Below are 24,516 nucleotides of genomic sequence, written 5' to 3'. Positions count from 1 at the left end.
ATATTATATGGTATGTCCTTCTTCCTTCATGCACCCACCTTCATATTTGAGACCTTTATCATACACCTGTATACACGTTTGTTGTAAAAAACATCGATCAACAATAACAAAACTAGTTGGTGAGTTTGAATTAATTATTCATACTTTCCTTTGAATTTTAGCTTCTTAATTGTATAGTGAAAAATGCTTAGGTGTAGACTAATTCATACTCTTCCTCTTAATTTTTCTGCTTGTTTTTGATTGATTTTGACGCTTTTAGACTAACTTGAAATTAAGGGCTTAAGTAATTATAAATGCCAACACGTACAACATGATGTTCTCTCTGGGTGTATGGGGTTAGCCTCAAATAATGCTATAAGGATTCTGCCATTCTGGGATGTGACAGGGGGGCGTAGGCCAAAAGAAGAAATTTTATATATGGGCTGTGATCCCAAACCAATCTTATTCGTTACTGAGCAAGTAATAAACTTATTTGAGTCGTCTTGAAAATAACTAATTATATCTGCTTGTTACTTTGTTCATCTAAACAAGAGATATTGATAACTCGATCAAAAGTCAGTATCGCTGGATCAAAACTGTAACAAGTTACACACAGTATAGCTGAACCTTAATTTGTTCATTATTGGATATGAACATTGTGACATAGGGTGTAACATTTTGCATTGTGAGTAGCTAACCTAACAGAACATAAGATATAAAAATCATATGTGAAACGAAAAAAAGCATAGATCATACACTAGCTTAAGATCAATTGAACTGAAAGGAATCAAATCTAGTACATTTATAGAGCAGATCAAGTTTTCCGGAAAATTTTATATCATATCCATTATTCAGATGTAACTTGGTTTTTACTTGATCTAAGTAAATAACATTGATAATCAAAAAGAATACAAACATGATATTGACTTGAAAGATTTCGCGCTATAATGGGGAGTTATGAGGAAAACCTTCTTGTCAAGTTGCCAATGACTAATTAAAACTCGAATGTTCCTTCTATATGTTGAGATACGTACTACAAATATTTCGAAGTATCCTTACATGGATGGCACATATGTCTACTCTTCAGTTTTAAGACTAGAATTAGATTGCAATCTCCTAGTATATCCTATTAATGACCTACTTATTAGTTATTAATAACTTTATCATACTAGATTCGAAGGCAAGTAAGTCAACATAATTACTTTGGTGTCCACACGTTAGGTTATATAAGAGAACCAAAATGCATTTTTAATGAATCATACAAACAATTTAGGCAGTGTATCTATATCTTCGTCCGCATAGCAAGAGTAGTCAGTAGTCAGCAAAAGTCTCATCAAATTACAATTCAATCATATGTAAAAACGATGTGCTGTCAGCTAGACGTAAGAAATGGGAATCATACCTGAAACCATTACTTATCTGAATCATACACCAGCAAAAGATGCAACGAAAGAAAAGCAGCTAAAACGGCAATCTTCCATACATACGCAATTATGAATCTCTCCTAAATCAGAGAACTCATGGAGCGTCTTTGACATCATATAGTATTTTACAACCTTTCCACGTAATTCCATCACCATGAATGAATCTTCTTCTTTTTCTCCCAACACAATACACTTGATACAAAGCGGCTTGGCATAGTCAATAAGCTGACACAGCCAATCCTTAGGCATCAGATGAATAATGAAATAAATATTGATTAAGTATTTCAACGACCACTCAGAATACTCATTTTTCATCTCAAAAACCATCAGAAATTCTCCTGGTTCCCTACTGACACGAGCAAATAGCAAAGAACCACGAGACTCAAACAACTCATGAGTAAAACCCAAGTCCTCTTCCCTCAAATTTTCTACGGGACGTGGTATGGATGTTAAATTTATATTATCAACGTCTAACTTTTCAATCGAACCAAAATGCATATTTATCCAATAAATGGCATCATTCCAATAAACCGCCTCTCCAAAACCATCATAATAGCGTACGGGCCATTGTTTATGACTAATGCTCCATTCACAAGTTACAGATGAGTAAGTCCGTATTTGACAAAACCCATCCATAACTACACCATCAACTTCACGAAGAACATCTTGTTTTAAGACTGAAACATAGATGACTTTGTAATGAGGTGATTTGGTCGGATCAAAAACCATCTTCATACCATTAATACAAGCAATTGGCCACATACACCAACTTTGTGGAAGCATCTTATACCGATTTGTGAATATATTGTATACGTATATCATAAAACGGTTGATAAAGCAAAGAAGCAGACCATTACACGAGTGCATAATCTCGATATCACGTTTATCAGGATAAGTCCCAAAAGGCAGGCTGTCCTTACTTAAAATTCTGTTTGTCGGGATTCTAGGGTCCAAAGCTGCGAAAATATATTGAAGGGAATTTGTTCTTCGTTGGAGAATTAGGCCGGAAGGGGGGTCGATGTTGGGGACTTGGCTTCTACGCTCAATGAAAAAGCGCGATGTGATTAGATTAAACCAGCGTTTTGACACCAACTTAAAAATAAGTAGTGATAAAACTGGTACTCGAAGAAATATCTGAATCAACATGTCATCCATGGACTCGACTTCATTTGTGGATGAACGCTGGATGATGAGTTGATTGTTGTTTTTGGAATTTGTGTTTCGGTTTTTGAATACTCTACGACGGCCACCAATGACAACTTCAGAAGAAGTTCCAGCCATGGTTTCAGTGAAATGAAAAAAACCCTAATAATCAGATACAATTGTAGCTAGCTAGCTGTACTAGTGTATTTATTATCTGGCCTTTTGTGGATTATTAAAAGCCCATTTATTGCTACTATTAATAAGCTGTATTTATTTTATTAGGACACACTTATCATGTTCCAATATGAGATATATTTTTTGAAAAAATCAGTCCATTTTGTCTTCAAACACAGTATGTCACAATTTTTTGCACAATTTCGATTGACTTAACCATAACGCAATCAGATCCTACGTTCTAATGGTTTTAAACAGAGTGAATATCTATATTGGCGTCTAAAATTCCAATGATTGACAGCTAGGAGTAACTTAGACGCAATTAAGGAACATGGATCTTGCTATAGAATAATGACTACAGAGAATACTTCTATGAAAAAGGGCCATCAATCAGAAATAATCGATCCCTACTATATATGGAGCAAGTGTACAAACCAAAACTAGAAATAACAACAATGACGACAACAACTAAAACATCACCAAATCTCACAGGAAATAACATTCTTACATATCAAATGTAGTCGGAATATAATACGATAAAACCAACCATTACAAGTCAGCTGTAACGAAACATCACTTCAAGAAAAATTCTGTACCCAAAGAATGGTACATCCTTTCTTCCTCAATTTTATGTATCTTGATCGATCTTTGAGACCTGAAATCAAATGATTTATCATCAGTATGCTTGTACCAGCTGCTAGTCCTAATTTACCTTTCATATTTGCTGTGAAAAAAAAAACATCAACTGTAACAAAGAGGAAAAATCTAGTAAGTAAGTGTGTTTAAATTCATGTTTTTCATTAAACTTTAGTTGCTTGATTGTAAAATGAAATTCATGTTAATCAATATGCTTAGATGTGGTTCTAATTTAAACTTTATATTTTAGTTCTGCTGCTTGTTTTACTGATTTTGATTATTCTCTCGAGCTATACGGGGGTTTATGGGTTGTGCAACAGAATGAACCCAATTTATGGACTGGAAAGCGGTAGTCTATCTAAGCCATGAATATATATTGTGTCAAAGAGATGTAGGATTAACATTATGAGTATCTTACAGAGAGCAGACTGTAAGTTATAAAAATCATATCCAAAAGAAAAAGCATAACTACACACTAGCTATAACCCATTGAGCTGAAAGAAACCAAATTTATCTAGTAGATTGATTCTAAATCCTAAGGCATGCTATAGTAGAAATTATGTAGAAAATTTATTGTCACGGTGCCATCGAGTAAAACTCAAATCTTCCTTCCAAATGTTGAGCATGATGAAGCTGAAGTGCTTGAGAGCTTACTTGCATTGAACACCATTCATTGTGGGGATTCTGGTGACTTGAGACTATGATCTATTGACGGAATGATGAAAAGGTATCGTTGAATGACTGATTTAGTGATATAAACAATGACTAATTTAGTAACATAGTACATATGGCAACATATATAGCGACGATCTCTGGAAGTAAGGGTTACGGGTTGATTGACCCTATACAGTTCGTCAATTTAGGAAATGAGAACTACAATACATTACTGGGATTTATTTATACGCCCCGCACAAGAATTTTTTTTTTTTTTTTGAACAGGCACAAGAAAATTTAATTAGACATTCTGATCCCACTTCACTTCCGAATTACTCCATCCGTCCCAAATTAGATATCCAAATTTGACTTGCTGAGTCTTTCTTCTTTAATTTTAAGCTGAAATATTTTTGTTTGTATGATATAATACCTAATAAAAGTTAGATCAATGTTAAATACATCTAAAGCTCATTTTATCCATATATTTTACATCAAGTATTGTATAACACAAACAAAATAATTTACGGTCAAAGTTACGAAAGGAAGACTTCAAAATTCAAAATAATTTGTTCAGTCATAATGTTACACGACCCAATAAAAAAAATATGTTTTGTGGTCAATTCAATTGTGGAAGGCGAGTACTCCATTTCTCGTATAAACTTTGGTCTAGCTCTAACTAGTGGGTTAGTCCAACTCGATCCAAAGAGAGTAATTACCTTAGTAATAGCCTGATTTCTTGTGGGAGTAGCGCAGATCGAGGTACATTTTCCTATTTATCCACACTATTTTAGCTCAGTGGGTCCCACCACATGAAATTTCTAGATCTGTTTCTCTAATTAGAACAACATTTTAGGTGTTTGTATGCTTGTTAAACTAAATGTTCCACATCTAACTTGTAATGCAGAATCCCATTCAGCAATGAATAGCATTAACATATTCCATGACGAACATATAAAAAAAAAAAACTAACTGTAGCTGGGAATCTACCAAGACAAACACTCCAATTGCCCGTCTGGAGAGTAAGTTTGTATGTTGTAAACAATGACCAAAATGATCATTATCATGCAATAAATGACCAAAATGATCACTTTGTAGTAAGGTGATTACTTTAGAAAAACACTGTTGTGCAAATAATGTGGAATGACTTACAACCCTAAACTCAACTTTGTAAGCTGACACATTCTGATCAATAAAATGATAAGCACAAAGTAACTAAATCAGAAAAACAGCACAAACCCTACAAATCTGATGAGCAAATTCTACAGGCTATATCTATCTATTAGACTATATTAAGTTTATATTATGTTACCCTAAACAACGGGTTAGAATGTAAATATAATATTTATATAATCTCTTATAAAATCCCTATTATTCAATAATACAATATACAATTTCTGTCTTGGTATCAGAGCGGCAGATCTGACACCCACAAAACCTTAGCTGTCACCCACAAAGCCCTAGCTGTCACCTCAACAGGTCGCACAGATCTGCAGCTTCTTTAGTTGTGTTGTTTGACAAATTAACTCCACTTTTCTCATATTTACTCAATGGCTATGCTTTCTTTTATATCCAATCTTGATAAAACCACACACAACTCACACAAAAATGGCATTAATATTGTTGATTGTCGGTGGGTTTACAAACTCAAAAGAGATTGGACTGGGGCTATCACACGCAACAAAGCCCGCTTGGTTGCCAAAGGTTATAAGTTATAACCAACAACCAGGCATTGACTACACTGATACATTTAGTCCTGTGGTGAAAGCCACCACTATCAGAGTTGTTCTTTCTCTTGCCGTCACACACAGATGGATGTTAAGACAACTAGATGTTCAGAATGCCTTTTTACACGGTGATCTTAAGGAAACTGTTTATCTTAGACAACCACCGGGTTTTGAAGATCTGTACAGGCTGGATCATGTTTGTCTATTACACAAATCACTTTATGGGCTTAAACAGGCTCCACGAGCATGGTTTCAACGTTTATCTCATGCTCTCCATGCGCTTGTGTGACACCCCGTAAATTTCAGGTTGGTCAAACTTAGAATACTATTACACGTGACATTTCACTACGATATGAGTTACGTGACAATATGTGCATATATTAGATATAAATATAAATATCCTTGACTTACATTATATTAGAGCTGATTACATATTTAGAAATAATTTATATAACTAAACTTGTACATACATAAGCTACTTACTCCACATACATAGAAAATAATAATAAGCACACAAATAAAATAAATGGTAGTTAATTAGTTATGATAGTTATGTTAAATTCTAAACTCAACCATGAATATATTATAATAACTTGGACATAAATAAATATAAGTACAAGCTACTAATAAAATAAAGGAGTACAACTAGCTAGTGGTTACATCAAAAAAATAAAAAATAAAAAAAAAAAGAAGAAAACTAAAAACCAACCTTTAAAACTTACGGTTTCCACCAAATAAAACTCCACCTCAAAACTAAATACCCTATAAAGTATATGGTCCCCCACATTTCATTATCACTCACAAATACAAACAAATCAAGTTACTAGCAAACAAAACACTCTCTCTCCCCCACCCATTCAAATTCCGGCCGGCCACCCCACTGCCGCCGCCGGACCGCCGCCTCCAGTCGCCGGAAAATCAACCAACCATCTCAAAGCCATCTACAACACCATCTCTACCCTTTTAACTCAAAACCCACCACTTTACTCTTATCATTTTCGAATATATACAAGACCCACCAACTAAAACACCACTTTTCTTCAAGCATCTCTTGGTCTTCTTGTTTGTTGTTGTTTAGTTAATTGGGTGTTTAACCTTTGGTTTTAAACACTCAAATCTTGGTAAGGATGAACACACTATGTTCATATATTGTTTTTCTTCTTGCAAAAATTTCAATATTTCATCTTGTATACTATGGGTTATCACCACCCAAAAATAATCTATAAAAATATATCTAGTAAAGGTTTTATTGTAAGTACTTGATTGATGATGTCAATGAATGTACAAGAATCATGTTGCTTTCTTTCCTACTTATATGCATATACGTGTATATATATATATATTTTTTTTAATTTTTTTTGTTTTTGTTATTTTATTTCATTTATTTACTTTTAAATTTTGACTCAAGTGTACTACTATGTAGTACTGTCAAATGATTTCCATCATAAAAAGGCTTATGAGAAATGCTATATAAAGATTTTCCGCTCCTTCTTATTGTAAGGTCAAGGGATTTCTTGAGTCAACTAGTGTTAAAGATAGACTTATACAATTCAAATTGTGCATATATACATATATTAAATTCTTCTCTTTCCCTCTTGCTCGTGACATGCATGTATGGGAATGAGAGTTGAATTTCCAAATGTTTTGTATAAGAACTCCAAGTGTGTGTTTGCAAAAAGTCATATTCTTGTTTCTAACCCATTATGGAAATGAAAGTTTTATAAGTAGTATGATACTTTACCTTTATAAATATAACCTATTCATAGTCTTGTCCTATTGTGAAATTTTACATTCAGGTCTCTTTCTTTAATAATATGGACTTTGAAAAGAGACAAGGATGGCACAAGTAAATGTTTATTATATTTTAGTTCTTTGAAAAAGTGATTCTTTGTTGGGGTAATACGAACCGATTTATATATTTTTACATACTCTCAACATATGCTGACAAAGAGTTATGATGTCAGAAAGTTGATAGCCACTTTTTGGAAAGAGAGATACTATACATTTATATTATTGAGTCAGTTAAGTAATCATCTTACTTTTGGGGAATAAGGATTTGTTAAACTACTGCTATAACTTATTTACAACTATACGTAATAAATTTTTGATATATTTATTTTTGTCAAAAGTATTATTATATCAAACTAACTTTTGAAATCTGATTTTTAGAGTATTAATGTTTGTATATATATGTATGCATAACGATACACTAATGCATTGGAGTTATATCCGGCAACAAACCACTCATTTGGTTCCACATGCATTAAAGTATTCTTACAATGAAATACCTACTCCGTGACATCAACATATGTCCATGTAAGGTCTCGTCGGTTTGAATACTTAGTTATGAATATGTATATGTGTGTACAAATGATTAAACTCATAAAAGTCTTGTTTCAAAAAGTTGTACAAGTCTAATTTTTCATCACTTTTGAAAAATGCAAAATTTTAATGAAAGTGTTTATTACTATTATAATTATTTTTATTTTTATTTTTATTACTATTGTTATTATTATAGCAATTTACAAGACCCAACAAAGAGTCATAAATATAAAAGTGAATTTACTTGTGTAATTATTTATCTCATTTGTATTTACATCATCCTAATTAACATTTTTTTATTATATATTAATTCTTATAAGATTTCAAGATATTTTAAATTTTAATTATGAGAGTTATTTACTATCAAAAGTATTTATTTATTAATACACTTATGATTTATTAAGTGTATTATTTGGGTGGTGAAAAACTTTAAAATCTATATTATATTTACTTGGTTATTTATTTAAGTATTTACACTTAAGCATAATAATAATAAGAGGATTATATATTTTTCTTGCACTAGGTTGATATCACAAACCCTTGGAGAATATTTGCATTATTACCTTCACGCAATCACTACTAAGGTGAGTCTTCATAGCCCCACTTTGCTTCATAGCCCCACTTTGATTTTACGTGTGAACGCAAGTACTTAAAACTAGTATACATTATTTGTCTAAGTTATATTGCTCATCTATAAGCCCTCCTAATCGTGAAACGTTAGTTATGGATTTAAACGTGGGTATGTTGGATAGTACTATTTGGGTTGACACCCCCGTCCGGGTTGGTAGCGCCAACTTGACCTGTGGTGGTCAAACGGATGCATGCATACTTGTAAACTATTAAGTATTCTGAGCAAGGTACTTGTTGAGGCAAACTATATTAACTTGTCGAGTTTCGTTTCATGAGCTTAGTACAAATTGTATACATTATTTCTATAGCGTTGTTGTATGGCAATGGCTACTTAAATCTTGTGGTTCACGGATAACTAATTATTACTAAACCTGTGAAGCTCACCGACTTTATGTTGACATATATTAGCATGTATTCTCAGGTAACTAGATGCTCTGCTTTAGATTACTTGATGACGTAGGCAATCTGACGGCCTTGCCTTACTACCTTGACTTTAGGAATGACTCGTCAATTTGCTAAAGTCTTTATCTTTAATTATGTCATTTTAAATAAATGTTTAATGCTTTTACAACAATTTACTCTTTCAAGTATTGTATTTCAATTTGGAAAACAAATGTTCCTTTAATAAATTTCTAAAACGACAACGTTTAGTAGCCGTTCATTATATCTTGTGTTATGATATTATTGAAGTCACACCCATGTGCTAGCCCCTATTTTTGGAGGGTGTGACAGCTTGGCTTTGAGGGATCAAAGACTGATTCATCTCTCTTTATTTTTTCTTCTAACGGTGTTCTTTTATATATGTTGGTATATGTAGATGACATCGTTTTGACAGGTAACAGCACGACAGGTAACAGCCCGACTGCCATTGACCATGTTGTTCACCGCTTGCGCCACTCTTTTGCTTTACAAGACATGGGGGAATTATCTTATTTTTTGGGCATAGAGATTCATCGTCATAACCATGATATTATTTTGTCACAACAAAAGTATATTCGTGATCTGTTGTCTCGCTCAGGGTTAGCCTCCTCTAAGCCTATACCCTCGCCTATTACAACTTCAGCTAACTTATCTCTCAATGATAGTGCCTTGTTTGGTGACCCGGTCAAATATTGACACATGGTAGGAGCTTTACGGTATGTCACACTATCTCGTCCCGATATTCTTTGTTGTTAATAAAGTGTGCCAGTCTATGCATGCTCCTACAAACAATCACTGGGCGGCTGTCAAACGTATACTTCCTTATCTTCATGGAACTACAAATTACGGGCTGTTGATATCTCATAACGCAATCAGATCCTACGTTCTAATGGTTTTAAACAGAGTGAATATCTATATTGGCGTCTAAAATTCCAATGATTGACAGCTAGGAGTAACTTAAACGCAATTAAGGAACATGGATCTTGCTATAGAATAATGACTACAGATATTATTTCTATGAAAAAGGGCCATCAATCAGAAATAATTGATCCCTACTATATATGGAGCAAGTGTACAAACCAAAACTAGAAATAACAACAATGACGACAACAACTAAAACATCACCAATCCACGGGGGGATTTGCTATATATCTTGGAAATAATCTGATTTCATGGTGTGCAAGAAAACAAAAGACTGTATCGAGGTCATCAACCGAGTCTGAGTATAAGGCGTTAGCTGATACTGTAGCCGAATTGACATGGCTTGAATCTCTTTTTGGTGAACTACAGTTTCCTACTAAAGCTGTTCCAACATTATGGTGTGATAATCTTGGTGCTACTTATCTTTCAGCCAATCCTGTGTTCCATGCTCATACAAAGCATGTAGAGGTTGATTTTCATTTGTTCGAGAAAAGGTAGTACATGGGAAGTTGTCAGTTCAGTTTATTTCTACACATGACCAAATCGCAAATGTCTTCATAAAGGCTCTTCCATCTGATCGTTTTATATTCTTGAGGTCCAAGCTAAAGGTCGCTCCCCGACCTTAGCTTGAGGGGGAATATTAGACTATATTAAGTTTATATTATGTTACCCTAAACAAGGGGTTAGAGTGTAAATATAATATCTATATAATATCTTGTAAAATCCCTATTATTCAATAATACAATATACAATTTCTGTCTCTATCCAAGTCTGCGTCTAATTTTCTCACCAGATATGGGGTTTTGGGTTGTTTTTCGTTTCAGCTATCTTTTGGCTATCACCATGACGTTATTTAACGCCCAACTCTCCTTGCAACGTTTGTACCGTATCCATCCGTTTTAACACATAGCCCATACAAATTTATTTACAAAAAGTTAGATTTTTTTTTAATATATAATGAAAAATATCTATAAAAAATCTTTAAATATTACATACCAAAAAGTGGAGAGAGTGAAGGGAAATGTGTGGCTGATAATTGTTATTTTGGCCTTTTTGGAATACAATAGAATTGAATATGTGGAGAGAGTTGCATTTCATGATGGAAGAACATGTGAAAGTTGTAGAATAGAATATCATCTGCAGGACTTTCTACTAGATTTATGAATTAGAAAGCCAGTATGTACTCCCATTTACAAATGTTTGGTATGTTATGCTAACCTTTTCTGTACAGCAATTACCAATATCATTATGATAGGAGAAACAAGAAAAATCACATACGGCAAAGCTTGGACAGCTGCATCTTCCTCGACTTCAGTTTCAACTGAAGACAAGTTGTTCTTGTTTTCTACAAATGCATCAAAGAAATTTTGGTACCCTGTTTTACGTTTAGAAGCTCTTGAGCTCGTAACCTTCATCATCTCCATTGCCTGCAATTAGCAAAGTAGTTTTGTGTTATGTAACTTGTAAATTTTGTATGCTTAAAACAGGTTGTTTAAAAAACATCAGTCTATCAAGTTCTTGATTATTTAGACAAGATTTAGTCATCAAATTAACCTGTTATGGGTCTTTTTTATACAAAATGATCTGATAATTACTAATTTCAAAGTACAAGGTGAATCATTTGAAGCTCAAGACAAATGTAGTTCTGTATATGGGACAGAGGCATCCACTATGAAAGATTGTAAGTTCTGTATGTATTTGTTGATACAAGACTTCAGAGGTGGCAAGATGGACGGGTCGGTCAAGCAAGTTGGGCTACGGGTAACTTTTAATTACAAGTTGAAACAGATTGGGTTGACCCAAAGACTCTTTTTTCCACTACTTAAACTTTTCAAGAAATATGAATACAGATACAATTTTTAAGTATTCTCTTTGAAGTAATTCACCTGGAAGCTAAACACAAACTGCCTTGCTTTCTTGCTTACGCCAACATTTGGGTGAGACTGCAGCCTCTCGTACATTACACGAGCTTCACTGGATCTGTCAAACAGAGAAAACAATTTAAGTTACCTCCAACAATAATACACAAAAACCTGCAGCATTTCCCATTTGTGATTTCCCACATTCGTTGCAATTTTACCTTTTCCAAATTATAATGATCAAGTACTCAAGTAGCAAAATGTATTAACAGTGCAAATGTAAACCTGTTGAGGGAGTCCAGACAGATAGACCATTGCAATGCAGCTAAACCATGAAGTTCACTCTGCAGAAACCACATATCATGAATATCTATACTTATAAACTTTTAAGTATCCACTTAACAATGCAATTAAACAGATAGGTTAACCACTAAGTCACTTGGTTATATTGATGATAGCTCATTAACATGGGACCCATGTAATTATGATCGGGTCAACATGGGTTACGATTTATCTTGATGTGCCAAATGGGCATGGGAAAAATAGTAGTTTCAAAGTAAACAGGTCTAAATTCAGCAAAAGTATATTTCAATGCATAAAGCTACTAATCATTTTGTTCCAAACTCTGTATAGTTGTTGAAAGATATTGAATTTTTGCAATTGTATTTCACACGCAAACTATTAATGATTCTTTTTTCTTCTTTTTTTTGGCAAACATGTTTCGAGTCATGACCCACCCATTTTACCATATCTAATTGATAGTTGGAGGTCAAGATTTTTTTAGAAACATTACCTGGTATACCAACTTGTCCATAACTCTTTCATAAAAGGGGATTGCATCCCTGAGCTTCCCAATCTCCATTAACGAGTCTCCATCCTTCAAATCCTATATATGTTGATAAAAATGCTAAGACGACATTATGCATTATATTTATGTATTGTCAGAAATAAAAAGTTGCATTTGAAAATGGTACCATTGAGTTTGAAGCACACCTTCTCACATTCAGACTTCAACTTTGGATCAATATTTAAACCCATTCGACTTTTATAGGCAGCAATCATTTGTTTTGTACGTGCATCTTTTGCGGCCTTGGATTCTGCTGTCTCAAGCACGTCCCCCGGTCGAATAGTTTTCCCACCACCATACTGGACAAGATAACAGAGGTGAGCCAGTACAGTGTAAAAACCAGTGTTTTCACGACCGGACCAGACCCAGCGTGCATAGTACTGGCCATGCAGGTTGATGTATAATTCGGATGGCAAAATGGGTAAAAGTTTTGTACAGGTTGCATAGCTTGTTTGATCCATTTCTTCTAAGCTTTTTCTTTTTTTTTAGAACTGCTTGTTAGTTGGTTAGTGGTTCGAACTCTAGCAGTGACATCTAAGCTTTTTCTATTTTATAGATTTGACCTTTTTGATGTTTTGGGCTTTTGGCACAATGCAACCTGTTTTGATTGCCCAACCCATCCAACTGACTTGCTTTGCCACCTCTGCTAATACAGAGTAGTATACATATTACTGTAAGACCTTAATATCAACATGGAATATGAAGAACATCTTACTGTTTTCGAAATGTTATTCGGTCTAGGGAAAACTCCCCATGTAGAGACTTTGGGCTTATAAAGTTCCGAATCATCTTCTGTAGTTGTATTTGACTCAGAGGCATTTTCATTCCCGAACCTACTTGTATCCCCGACAATGATTTCCACATCAGGCAAATTTCCCGTCGGGAAAGGATCGCTTACTGGAATCAAGCCAGCTGGCAATCCCCTGCCTTCCTTCTTATCAGCAAATCCCAAACCTACAAAGTTAATTGCGGAAATTTTTGGCTCGGCCTTCTTATCGGTTTTCTCCTCAACATCTTCATCCATTTGTTCATTCCCTATAACACAAATTTCCAAACAATAGTTAAAACGACATCTAATTCATAAGCCTTTATACCATAGTTAACAATGCAGAACAACACTGTCATCATGGAATATATATATATATATATACACAAAAACCAAACTGATAAAATTCAAGTAGAAACTAAATGTTATAAAAATCGATACTAACATGCATATGTTTGAAACTAAATGTAGAAACCAACATTTGAGTAAAGGAAGTTAATTTTCTTTTTCAAAGGCAGATTTCGTACTCAGACACGTCTCCTAATATGATTGAACGCCTATCAATCCCTTTTTTCTCAAAACTCCAAAGATAACAATGTCATTCTCCATAGATGGAGGTTTTATTGTGGGTTAAGTCCTGCAATGGACATTTTGTAAATTTGTGAAGATATGTTTGGAGTTGCCATTCAAAAAGCAAAAAAATAAACAAAAAATGCGTAGTGTTTGTATGGCAAAAGACTTTTAAGATTATTTACTTTTTTTGGAGCTTGAAGATCTTGGCATTTAGAATGAAACTACCTAGTTTGGATGTAACTTGTTAAAAAAAGCCTTGATGCCTGATAGGTCCTAAAAGTAAAAAAACCCAAAAACAAGCTACCAAGGCTTATATCGTTCCACTTCACCTACAAACTCCAGCTACTGTTGCCAAACATGCCCATAATCAATCACCGTAACATTACACTACATGTTTCCTCTATAAACATCACATTAGATAATATATAACCACAAAATCACCAGTCAAGAAGTTCCTAATGACCTAAGTGTTACTAAATATAGACGGCTCGGAAAGTGTCGGTACATTGTGTATCATAAATCCACACTTTTTATGTCCATACCAAACTTTTAATTCTCTGACCTTTGATATTAGTCGGTATTCTTCGCTAACACGACATGTCATCAAAACCGACCAGTTTAAAGTTACATATACCTATAAGATGCAATTCTTAAAATAAACCAAATGGGTTGGATTAAGGAGTTGGAGCCCTTATCTCTGAAGACAGAGGTCAAGATTTCGATCCTCATGCCCAGCAAGGCCAAAGGTCATTTTCTATCTTTAATAGATACTAAAACCAGCCTCTCTACCTTTAGTAGGGGTAAGACTGTCTACATCACCTCCCCCAATACGCCATCGAGGACGGTATTGGGACCCAAAACCCGTGTAAAACGTCATTGGTAGTTCCTTTGTGCAATTCTTAAAATCTCATACATACATGACATATTCGACAGCAAAAACATGACATGTTTGATGCATTTAACAACTGCTCCCCTTGATAGAGATACATACATACATATCTATACTATATTATAAAGCAAAAAACCCTTGTCTAAATTTTAAGTTTCAACATTTACTTTCCCAAAATGCTCTATACTATATTATAAAGCAAAAAGTCGTTGTCTAAATTTTAAGTTTCAACATTTACTTTCCCAAAATGCCCCCTATCAATTATATTTACCTAAAATAACTATATTACCTTTTCTCTCTCCTCGAATCTCAACCAATCATTTTTTTTTTCTCTCTCCTCCATAAATCATTTATTTCTCCAATTCATTCAAAATCTTTTATCTCAAAAACCTATAAACTATAATAATTATATGGGTGTTCTTAAAATTCCATGCTCTTTCGTTAAAGAGGTCATTCGATATATTTTCGACGAATTTTTAAATCCAATGGCGGAGCCCGTACGGATAAGGCATTTGGCTATCACACTCTATGACCTATCACCTCCTATGACCTATGACCTATTACCCTACCATTTCACCGCCGCAATGCGCGATTACTTGCTCTCGTTATATCTATACATATATATAATATATTTCAAATTTCAATATTTGCATATACCTGTATATCTCAGTGGATAGCCATTTGCTGCAGATATAGAAACAAAACCATCTTTGTTTTCATCAAATTGTGAATTTTCATAAACAGGGTCTGGTTTTTTAATAATTTCAGGAGATGGGTTTGACTTGACTGATTTCTTGTAAGCTTTGGCTCTAGCTAATGCAAGTTTGACTGCTTCTGATTGCTGAGAATCTGATGATGATGAAGAATCTTTGATGGCTTTGATCAAGTAATTTTTTCTTCTTGGAGTTACTGAATTATTAGTATAGAAAAATGGGTGGTATTGAGATACAGAAGAAGAAGCAGCAGCAGCAGCAGCCATTGTTCATTGTTGGATGTGAAAAGCTGCTTTCATTTTTGCTCCCATTGACACGGAAATTCGGAATATGGATATTGTTCTTCTGTTCCACGTGTTATCATTTAAGCCTTTCAAAACTTAAAATCTATTTTAAATTTTAAAGTTAATGAAATATACGGTACTCGTAATGTGATGGTAACAAAGGTCTAAGTAGTTCGGGGATGGGTGTTGATGGCAGCTATTACTGATAGTAATAGCAGTGTCGAATGATGTAGATTAGTGTAAAAATTATCTATATCTTTTACATATAAAAAGAATAACCCATTTTAATTATGAAAATGTTAAAATTACTTTATGCGATATGACTAAAATGCCCTTATTCTTTTTTTACATCATTTTCTTTATTCAGTAATTTAATTATCTCCGTTAATATACCTAAAATATCCTTAATGAAATAAATTACTATACTAACCACTATATTAATTACATTTACACCATAAGTAGTCACCGCCACCGTATTGCCGGTACCGTGCTAGTAATGGAAAAATATTAAAAGAAGATTAAAGGCTTAAATTATCAAGAGTTTATGATATAAATTATTTCTTTAAGGATAAATTAGGTTAACTCTTTCCATAGTGTTCATTAAGAGCAATTTCATAATTTTACAATTAATTATTATATAAAATTTTCAAAAATAAAAGGTGGGATAATTACATATACTATACTAAGACAATGGATTGTGAATAGTAACTCACTTGCATAGAAGTGAGTTACTATTCGTTCATGTGTCACATTCTGTATTAATATTCGGATTTTGCCAAATTGCATTCCATTCAGGTTTTTTACAACATGTTATTTCTTGGTTTCTTGCATATGTTATTCTTTCGGGTTTGCAGACATTTATATTGAAAACTTTTATTCCGATCATGTTCGGATTTAAAACTACAGGTTACTTCTTGGTGTCTTATATATATTTTCTCTTTTGGTTTTTCAAATAATATATTGAAACCTTTTATTATTATTTTTCTTTGCAGTAGTGCCTTTGAATAAAATTTATTTCAAATGCCAAGGATTTTATCAATAGCTGAGTTACTATATATTCACAGGTTACATCCCGTTTGAGTTTTTTTACTACGTGTTACTTCTTGGTTCTTGTAAACTTAATTTTCTTTTAGGTTTTCAAATAATATATTCAAATATATTTTTGTGTCGTATTACCTTTGAATAAATATCTATTTTATGTGTCAAAGTTTTAACAAACATATATATATATATATATAAACCCTTATAAAGAGAATTAGATTTAAGACTTTAAACACTTTTTATAATATCCCTAAATTACCCTTAACCCTAAAATAGGTAACACACGTTCAGTTCACGCCATTTTTTTGTCTCTATTTCTTTCATACAATCACTTATTAGTGTGGCAATGTCCATCATCACCGACACCCCGACCATTGTTTTCCATATCCATCACTACCACACTTAACCATTGCTTTTTAAATGGTACCGTTGCAACGTGCGGACAACCATCTAGTATATATAGGGAAAATGATGGGTACTTTCAATTGTACCCAAGCTACGTACAACAAAGGCAAAAAAATTAAAATAATTATATTTTGACAACTTAGCTTTTTTACATATCCAAAAATGCCCCCTCATTTTAAGTTGTGTTGTACCCAAGCATACGTATAGTTGTTGTACGTATACTAAACCCATATATATATAGGGGGAAGGGAATATGAGGCTGTTAGGCACCTAAGTTGGGTGAAAAATTTCTCACATACCTTTTTTTTAACCATAAAAATCATGGGGGCCAAACATTTATTCAAAATATTAAAATATTGGTATGTGAGGGGTTTTTCACCCAATTTGGGTGTATAACAGCCTCATACTCACTTTTCTCATCTATATATATATATATATATATATACATCGATACATCATCGCTAGCTAAACAAAATCACAATAATTAATATCGCGCAACACGCAGACGAAAGCTATTGTGGATTTGCTCTTAAATAAATATATATTTGATATGAAAAAAATTTGAACAAAACTATCCATGACAGAATGATTGTTAATTAGGTGATTGAAAGTTGAACGCAAGTACACTAAAATAATGGCCCTGCAATGCGGGGCTGGAACTTTTCCTAGTTATTTTATAGGAGTAGAGATAACATAAATATAAAACAAATACTTAAACATTTTTTTGTTTTTTTATACAACTTTATTATTCAAAAAGCTTTTTACACAAATATTTATCATTCATTTATTTTTCATCGTTAATAAGATCATGCTAAGGGCACTTGAGTGTAAATATGTCATTCAACAAACCAAGACATTGAAATTTTGTAATGTCAATATCAAAATCTTTTATGACACGACCGTAAGATAATCTTAAGTAGACGATCATACTCGAATGTTATAGTTAAAACTTTGAAACTTATTCTAAGTTAAAAGTTCGAATTACATTAGAATATAAATAATTAGAAATCATATATTTATGCGCATCGTGTTCATGGAATTACAGTATCACGTATTACTCTACTTATTACTTGTTGAAATATTTGTTTTGCTACTGTCTTTAGGGTAATGACTTTATTAATACTAATCTATTTTCTTTTTATTTTAAATGACCAAGAATATTTTTATTACTAATAATCCATCAAGGTAGCGAAATAGAAGTAGTCGAATACATTAAACAACTGAATACCAAACCAATCTAAAAGTGCTAGTAATGGTAAAAGGGTGAACAAGGTGGAAGAACTTCAAAATGGGGGTTGCGAAGTCGATGATTACAAGAATGATGTGGTTATAAGATGAAACGGCCAAAGTCGTCTTATTCACCTTGAAAAAGAAATGGGTCATTGAGGTTGTTAATATTATTGAATTTCATTTTTTTTTTATTAGTTATTAGTTATAGTTAAGGGAATTGGAGATATACCTTTTCATATTATTGTTATTGTGTGATGTTTGTATGATGATGTAAATAACATGATTCAAATAACTCAAACAGCCTATATATTTACAAACTTTATAAGTTTTTACATATGTAATATCAATATGAACCATTAGAATAATTTTAATTTTTTTCGTCATTCCTTTTGTTTTATTGGTTCATCTATGCAAAAATTGTCATTTCTCGAGAACAATATCGTGAGGCCCTGGAGGTTGACCCACTTTGACCATAATTTAGCCCATTAAACAAGGTTATAAAACTTAGTACTCCGTATATCACACTGCAACCTCCATCTACCACCACCTCAGGCAACCTTCATCTACAACCTACCACCAGTCAACCACCATATACAGCCACCTCAGTCAACCGCCGCCACCCACGGAAGCTTTCCCTATTCTAACTTTAATATAGTAGTAAAGTAATGGACAGAATTACTATACAGTCATAAACCTTTAAAAACCCTACCTAAACCCCCATTCTTCCTACTTCTTTTAACTTCATTTAAGCAATGGCAGAGCAACCCATAAAGGGAACAGTGATGTCACTATCTTCACTATTTGACCCGGAAGACACCCATAAGGCTTCGGGTCGGGTCCTTGAAACAATTTCCCAACATCAGAAACAAGTCCAACAATTACAATCTTTCTTAAATGATAACACCAATTTGATCAATCTTGTTAAAAAGCTTCCTGACCAATTGCATCATGATATCATGGCAAGTTTTCTACTTTTTCATTTTTTCTAAATTGGGTTTTGTTGAAATATAGTTTCCTAATATGGTATTACATATATATATATATATATATATATATATATTGCAGGTTCCTTTTGGGAAGGCAGCCTTCTTTCCTGGCAAGCTGATACATACTAATGAACTCATGGTAATTTTTATCATCTGGGTACTCACCATTTCTCTTTGCCGATAGTTTACGCTCACTGTAGAACCGACTTTAATTTGCGATATTGTAAATAAATGCCCTTATGCTTGATATGAGTTTTCATTTGCTACAAGATTGAGCTTAGATAGTTTGTGGCCATTCATACAAAATTGTTCATACTCATTATATAACGAAAAGTTACGTTCTAGTACAGTAAATAGTCTTATGGACTAGCATAGACGATTGTTTAGGGTAACGGGGTCAAAAGCCTAATCTTACAGTGGAGATATGGACAGAATGTTTGCTATCGAGAATTCATGAAGTGTCGGCATACTGTCTTTAGATATTGGTTTGGTTGGGCCTTTAGACCTTATTAGTCATATCCTGTTTACATGCAGGTCCTTTTAGGTGAAGGATACTATGCTGAGAGAACATCCAAACAAACGGTTGAGATTCTGAAAAGAAGAGGAAAGGAACTAGAGTTACAGATTGAAACCCTTAACACTATTATAAAGGATCTCAAGTTTGAGGCATCCTTCTTTGATGAAACAGCTACCGAGGCTGCAGTAAGTTCTCCTTCCTTCACTTGAATGTCAATTAGCTTGACTTCCTGACCGTACTAATGAATGTTAAATTAAGTGCTTGATGTAACTTGTAAGTTCTACAAAGTTAATCTAAATTTTTTTGAATGAATCAGCAGAGTGAAATAAGGTACTGTTAGAAATTTGACTTACATATTAACACCTTGTAGGCATAAAGGGTAGTTGATTCTTTTTGTGAACTAGCTGAAGTTTGCATGAGTATTTGGGTCCTCATTCTAGTTATCTTTGGCGACGTGTATTTTCACTTTCATCTTTCTGCGAGCATCGCTTTTCTAGGTTTATCAGGAAAATTGATTGTCCAATCTTTTTGATGACCATTCTCTGAAAATTTCCAGTCAACCAACGAGAAATACAAAAATTCTATGAAAGTGCTGATAAAGCAAAAAATCGACTACAAATATTATTAGAATGAATAACTGAAGCCGTAGTTGTATGATCTGAACTTCTTAACATTTGATATGCATGTTATCTGTTAGAATAATTTCTCAACATCAAGTTCTCTGTTTCAGTTCATGATTATGGCTTCACGTGCCTATGTTTGACTTTTAAGTACTTTAAGGACTCATTGAATCGAACTTTAAGAACAATTTTTTCTTCTGTTTCAGTCCATGGTTATGTCTGCACATGCCTATGTTTGAGTACTTTAAGGAATTGTGTATTCGAACTTTAAGAACGTATTTTAACAGTTGGACGGTCCTGTAAGTGAAAGAGGGGGGAGGGGGTTATAGTTCTTAAACTTTATTATTTTTAGGATACCAAACTAAGTTGGAGAGGGTGTTGGGTTTTTAGGAAAAGGTTATTTTACTTCCTTTGTTCGATCAGTGTCAAGAACCTTCTACCTCTGTTCCAAAGCGGGCTGAATACCTAGGTTAATCCAAATAAAAAAGATAGATACAATTTGGCTGTTTTCATCAAACAAATCATTTTTCTAGAAATGGCCGCTTATTTTATTTTTGAGGCCGAAAATAAAGACTCTGTTACTGCTAGTAATATCAACTTCTTTTTTTTTTTTTTTATCAGTACTAGTAATATCAACTTACTTTGACTAAATGTGTTTGCATTATTAAAAAAAAAAAATACTAAATCATGATTTTCTATATTTCTTTTCAAAAGATGATTTGTTTGGCCAAATAATAAGAAATTTCCAGTTTAGAAGTGTATGATTATCAAGAAGTCCTCTAATTTGATGCATAATTAACTGAACGGTATAGAATGATCTGTCCTTGTTTGACAATCACAAATGCATTATATATCGTAGTAGGCTTTCCTGCAAGTATATAGTTGAATCAGTGCAATTGTTGCAATGCCTTTTATTCTCTTTATAAGTGTATCACTTTTGTGGAAACATAATTGTATGAGTTGTTATCTTGTTATGCTTTTCAATTCTAGATAACACAGTCATAATAGCTACATGTGATGATTTAAACAGGAAGGTATTGTCGAAATAAGAGAAGACTATGTTGATGAAGTGTCTAATAAAGACGAGACAACGACAGCAGGTTCTCATCTTCTATAATTCAACTTCATTTGAACTTATTATATGTCTGACACTTGTTTGCATAGAGATATATAACATACACATGAGTCATGACATGGGTTTATATTTTGGTCGATTACTATTTCCTTCTGTATATGTTAATCGTCATTTAGCCCATCTCTTACGTGGATAATGGATAATAAGTAAATATGATTTATTCTCTTATAGTATCTGAGAAGAAAATAAGCTTCATGCTCTTCCAATTTGATCAAATAGCTGATTTTGGACTATTAACCATATGATGTTAATTAGGATAGAGAAGGGAACTCCATGGAATATTTATTTTGGTAAAAGAACACATCAATGTGTTCCAAGGTCATTAAAGATTAGAAACAAAAATATCAAATATAAAAAGCAAATACTTTCAAACAAACCTACTAGGTTTCTCCTTGTTTTAAAGACAGAGTCAGTTCTTGGTCTTTCTTTTTTGACTTTTAGTGGATCTTTCTGTCAAATGTACATAGTCGAGGTTTTTTTAGCTTGGCTCTCTTGAAGGTCAGCAGTCAGGTATGGTGATGGTGAAAGTGGCATGATGCACCGGGATATGTTATGCATTGCAGCTTGTACTTTGAGTCGTTATGTCTTCCAATAATAGTTTATTTTTGGTAATTTTGACCCTAAAACTTCAGTTAGATTTCATTTAGTCATCTAAAAGTGAGGTGAGGGGCATAATGTTTATTTCGAGTTTATTATTATCCAGTTTATATATGTATGTTCATCCTGTGTAGCCTGTATAATAGTATATATGAATTGACTTAAGGTCTTGAGTTAGAGATGAATTCAGGAGAAGATGATTTTGCTCGTATATTATCACGGATGGATGAACTTGAAAAAGAAGAACTAGAATCTGAAAATGTAGAGGAAGGCGAAGAGGAAGAGGAAGAGACATCTGATTTAAGTCCTCTTATGAGCCGTATTTCAGTGGAACCCAAACCTGGGATCAGAACTTCAGAGGTCAGATCTTGTGTAATTATATGATAACTGCATCTGTTGTGCCTAAATGTTACTATATCTATTTGATAAATGGTTTTAACCTGTTGACAGGTACAAAGGGAGAATGAGCATTCCATAAGCCAAAGATCTTCCCAAACTCAGACTCAACAAGACATGTCCAAGCTGTTTAAGTTAAGTAGCTAATCTTTCTTACTTTCTTTTCATTAGCTATTGTATACTATAAATAATTTGAATTATTAACTAGGATGTTTACTTGAAACTTGCAGCCTGAAGACTCTCTGGCTCTTTCTGTATCCAAAGGTCAGCTGCTGTTAACGTATTATTCATACGATTCTATGTATTTCCGCTTTAAAGAGGACATGCATATGCTCGGCATACTTTCAGTCTTTCACGGTTCTATGTATTTTATATTGGCCCATTCACCTATTTGAGTTCTATATACACCTTTCCTTTAATATGAGTTTTGATATTTTTGATGTCTGCAATGTGTTCTTTTTGTCAATTCCTTGTGTCATGCCTTTGGCCGACTAATTTGTGAGGTTCAAGTCCACCACATAAACTCGAATTGGGTAGCTTTTCCAAAGGGAGACTGACATAGTTGCACAAGGGTTGTCATTTTTTTTTTTTTTTGTTGCACTAGGCAAAGTTTGAACTTTGGACATCCAATTCCCCAAACTTTGTTGATAACCACTTCAACATCCCTTGGTGGCTGCTGAAAATCATATTGTTTTGAGCCTATAATATTCTCAACTGTCATTGGTATAATTCTTGTTACTCAAATGTATGTTATTAATCGTTGCTCAGATGCACATGTAAAAGTTCCAACATCGAGTGTATCAAACACCCCTCCAATGCTCGTTGAGCATAATAAATTGAAAGAAAGTTTGCTCCCTACACCTGTGCCAAAGAATGAGGTATAAACCAATACTTGTTTTGGTATTTTAGTTTAGAGATGACACATTGGCACTTTTGAGCCATTTACTTATAAATGGGTCTGTTGGACTTTAATGTCGAACAGGTCAGATGGGTTGAAAGTCACCTATGCATATAAAACCTCATTAAGTTATAATGGTTATATATCATTACTAATGCTCAAATTTATTTAAGATGATAAAAAAAATGAATAATTGAGTGTTCGTTGGTCAACCCTTCTGACCTGTACTAAAATCGACCCATTTATGAACCCATCTTGCCATCTGTAGGTTTCATTCTAAGTTTTATCAGAAAGCTAATGGCAGCGGACGTTTTTTTTAAAGGTTTCCACCCTTGCTTCAAAATCGAGCAATGACAATAGCAAAAGAAGTGTGTCAAATGAGGTAAAAGAAAACGTAGCCATGGGGCAGCTACCTTAATATCTGTCTTTTTTGTGTGTGTGATGGTAATGTTAAAATGACAAATGATAACAGGCATTATATGTTTTTCAGGTTTCCAATGTTGCTTCAAGCTCAGCATATGATACAAGCAAGGCAAGTGTTGTTACAATGCAGTCATATTTAAGGTTGCGGTCATTGCATATGTTTGTTAACAAATGAAATTTTCTGTTTGCAGGCCTTTACGGGTTCCATTGTGGAACGCACTCATAATGTGGAGAAAGTTCAAAAGGGTCAAACACCTGCACCTTCATCAAAACCCGTATCAAGATTCAAGCTGCAAAGAAAGTAGCCACC

The 24,516-nt window shown here is 33.6% G+C and overlaps 2 protein-coding genes across 4 annotated transcripts; one reads left to right on the top strand and one right to left on the bottom strand.

Moving 5' to 3' along the window:
• Positions 1-11,160: 11,160 nt before the first annotated feature.
• LOC122596463 lies at positions 11,161-16,006 on the bottom strand. The gene is made up of 7 exons (XM_043769043.1): positions 15,619-16,006; positions 13,449-13,768; positions 12,880-13,032; positions 12,680-12,772; positions 12,172-12,230; positions 11,914-12,007; positions 11,161-11,454 (listed from the first exon to the last, which is right to left on the bottom strand). The coding sequence occupies exons 1-7, from the start codon at positions 15,938-15,940 to the stop codon at positions 11,236-11,238; spliced, it is 1,260 nt and encodes a 419-aa protein (XP_043624978.1). The 5' UTR covers positions 15,941-16,006; the 3' UTR covers positions 11,161-11,235.
• A 3,135-nt stretch (positions 16,007-19,141) lies between these two features.
• On the top strand, positions 19,142-24,516 carry LOC122595610 (unconventional prefoldin RPB5 interactor). Of its 3 annotated transcripts, none has more exons than XM_043768012.1 (11): positions 19,142-19,593; positions 19,700-19,759; positions 20,155-20,322; positions 21,788-21,857; positions 22,680-22,849; positions 22,940-23,020; positions 23,116-23,149; positions 23,654-23,763; positions 24,106-24,165; positions 24,274-24,315; positions 24,398-24,516. In XM_043768012.1, exons 1-11 carry the CDS (start codon positions 19,387-19,389, stop codon positions 24,509-24,511), a joined length of 1,116 nt encoding a protein of 371 aa, XP_043623947.1. In that variant the 5' UTR covers positions 19,142-19,386; the 3' UTR covers positions 24,512-24,516. The 3 variants fall into 3 exon arrangements, with proteins under 3 accessions (XP_043623947.1, XP_043623946.1, XP_043623945.1); XM_043768011.1 differs by having other exon boundaries at positions 22,668-22,849; XM_043768010.1 differs by having other exon boundaries at positions 22,656-22,849.

This window comes from Erigeron canadensis, chromosome 4 (assembly GCF_010389155.1).
Source record: "Erigeron canadensis isolate Cc75 chromosome 4, C_canadensis_v1, whole genome shotgun sequence".
NCBI classification, from domain to species: domain Eukaryota; kingdom Viridiplantae; phylum Streptophyta; class Magnoliopsida; order Asterales; family Asteraceae; genus Erigeron; species Erigeron canadensis.
Note: the sequence above shows the minus strand (reverse complement) of the source record. Positions and strands in the feature narration are given on the sequence as shown.

Excerpts from the sequence above, each read along its gene's own strand:
- LOC122596463 (XM_043769043.1), bottom strand. The coding sequence starts at position 15,940 with ATGGCTGCTGCTGCTGCTGCTTCTTCTTCTGTATCTCAATACCACCCA. Across the intron at positions 13,033-13,448 it reads CGAATAACATTTCGAAAACA|TATGGTGGTGGGAAAACTAT; the intron begins GTAAGATGTTCT and ends TATCTTGTCCAG. Across the intron at positions 12,773-12,879 it reads TGAAGTCTGAATGTGAGAAG|GATTTGAAGGATGGAGACTC; the intron begins GTGTGCTTCAAA and ends CAACATATATAG.
- LOC122595610 (XM_043768010.1), top strand. The coding sequence starts at position 19,387 with ATGGCAGAGCAACCCATAAAGGGAACAGTGATGTCACTATCTTCACTA. Across the intron at positions 23,021-23,115 it reads ACATGTCCAAGCTGTTTAAG|CCTGAAGACTCTCTGGCTCT; the intron begins TTAAGTAGCTAA and ends TGAAACTTGCAG. Across the intron at positions 24,316-24,397 it reads CAGCATATGATACAAGCAAG|GCCTTTACGGGTTCCATTGT; the intron begins GCAAGTGTTGTT and ends TTCTGTTTGCAG.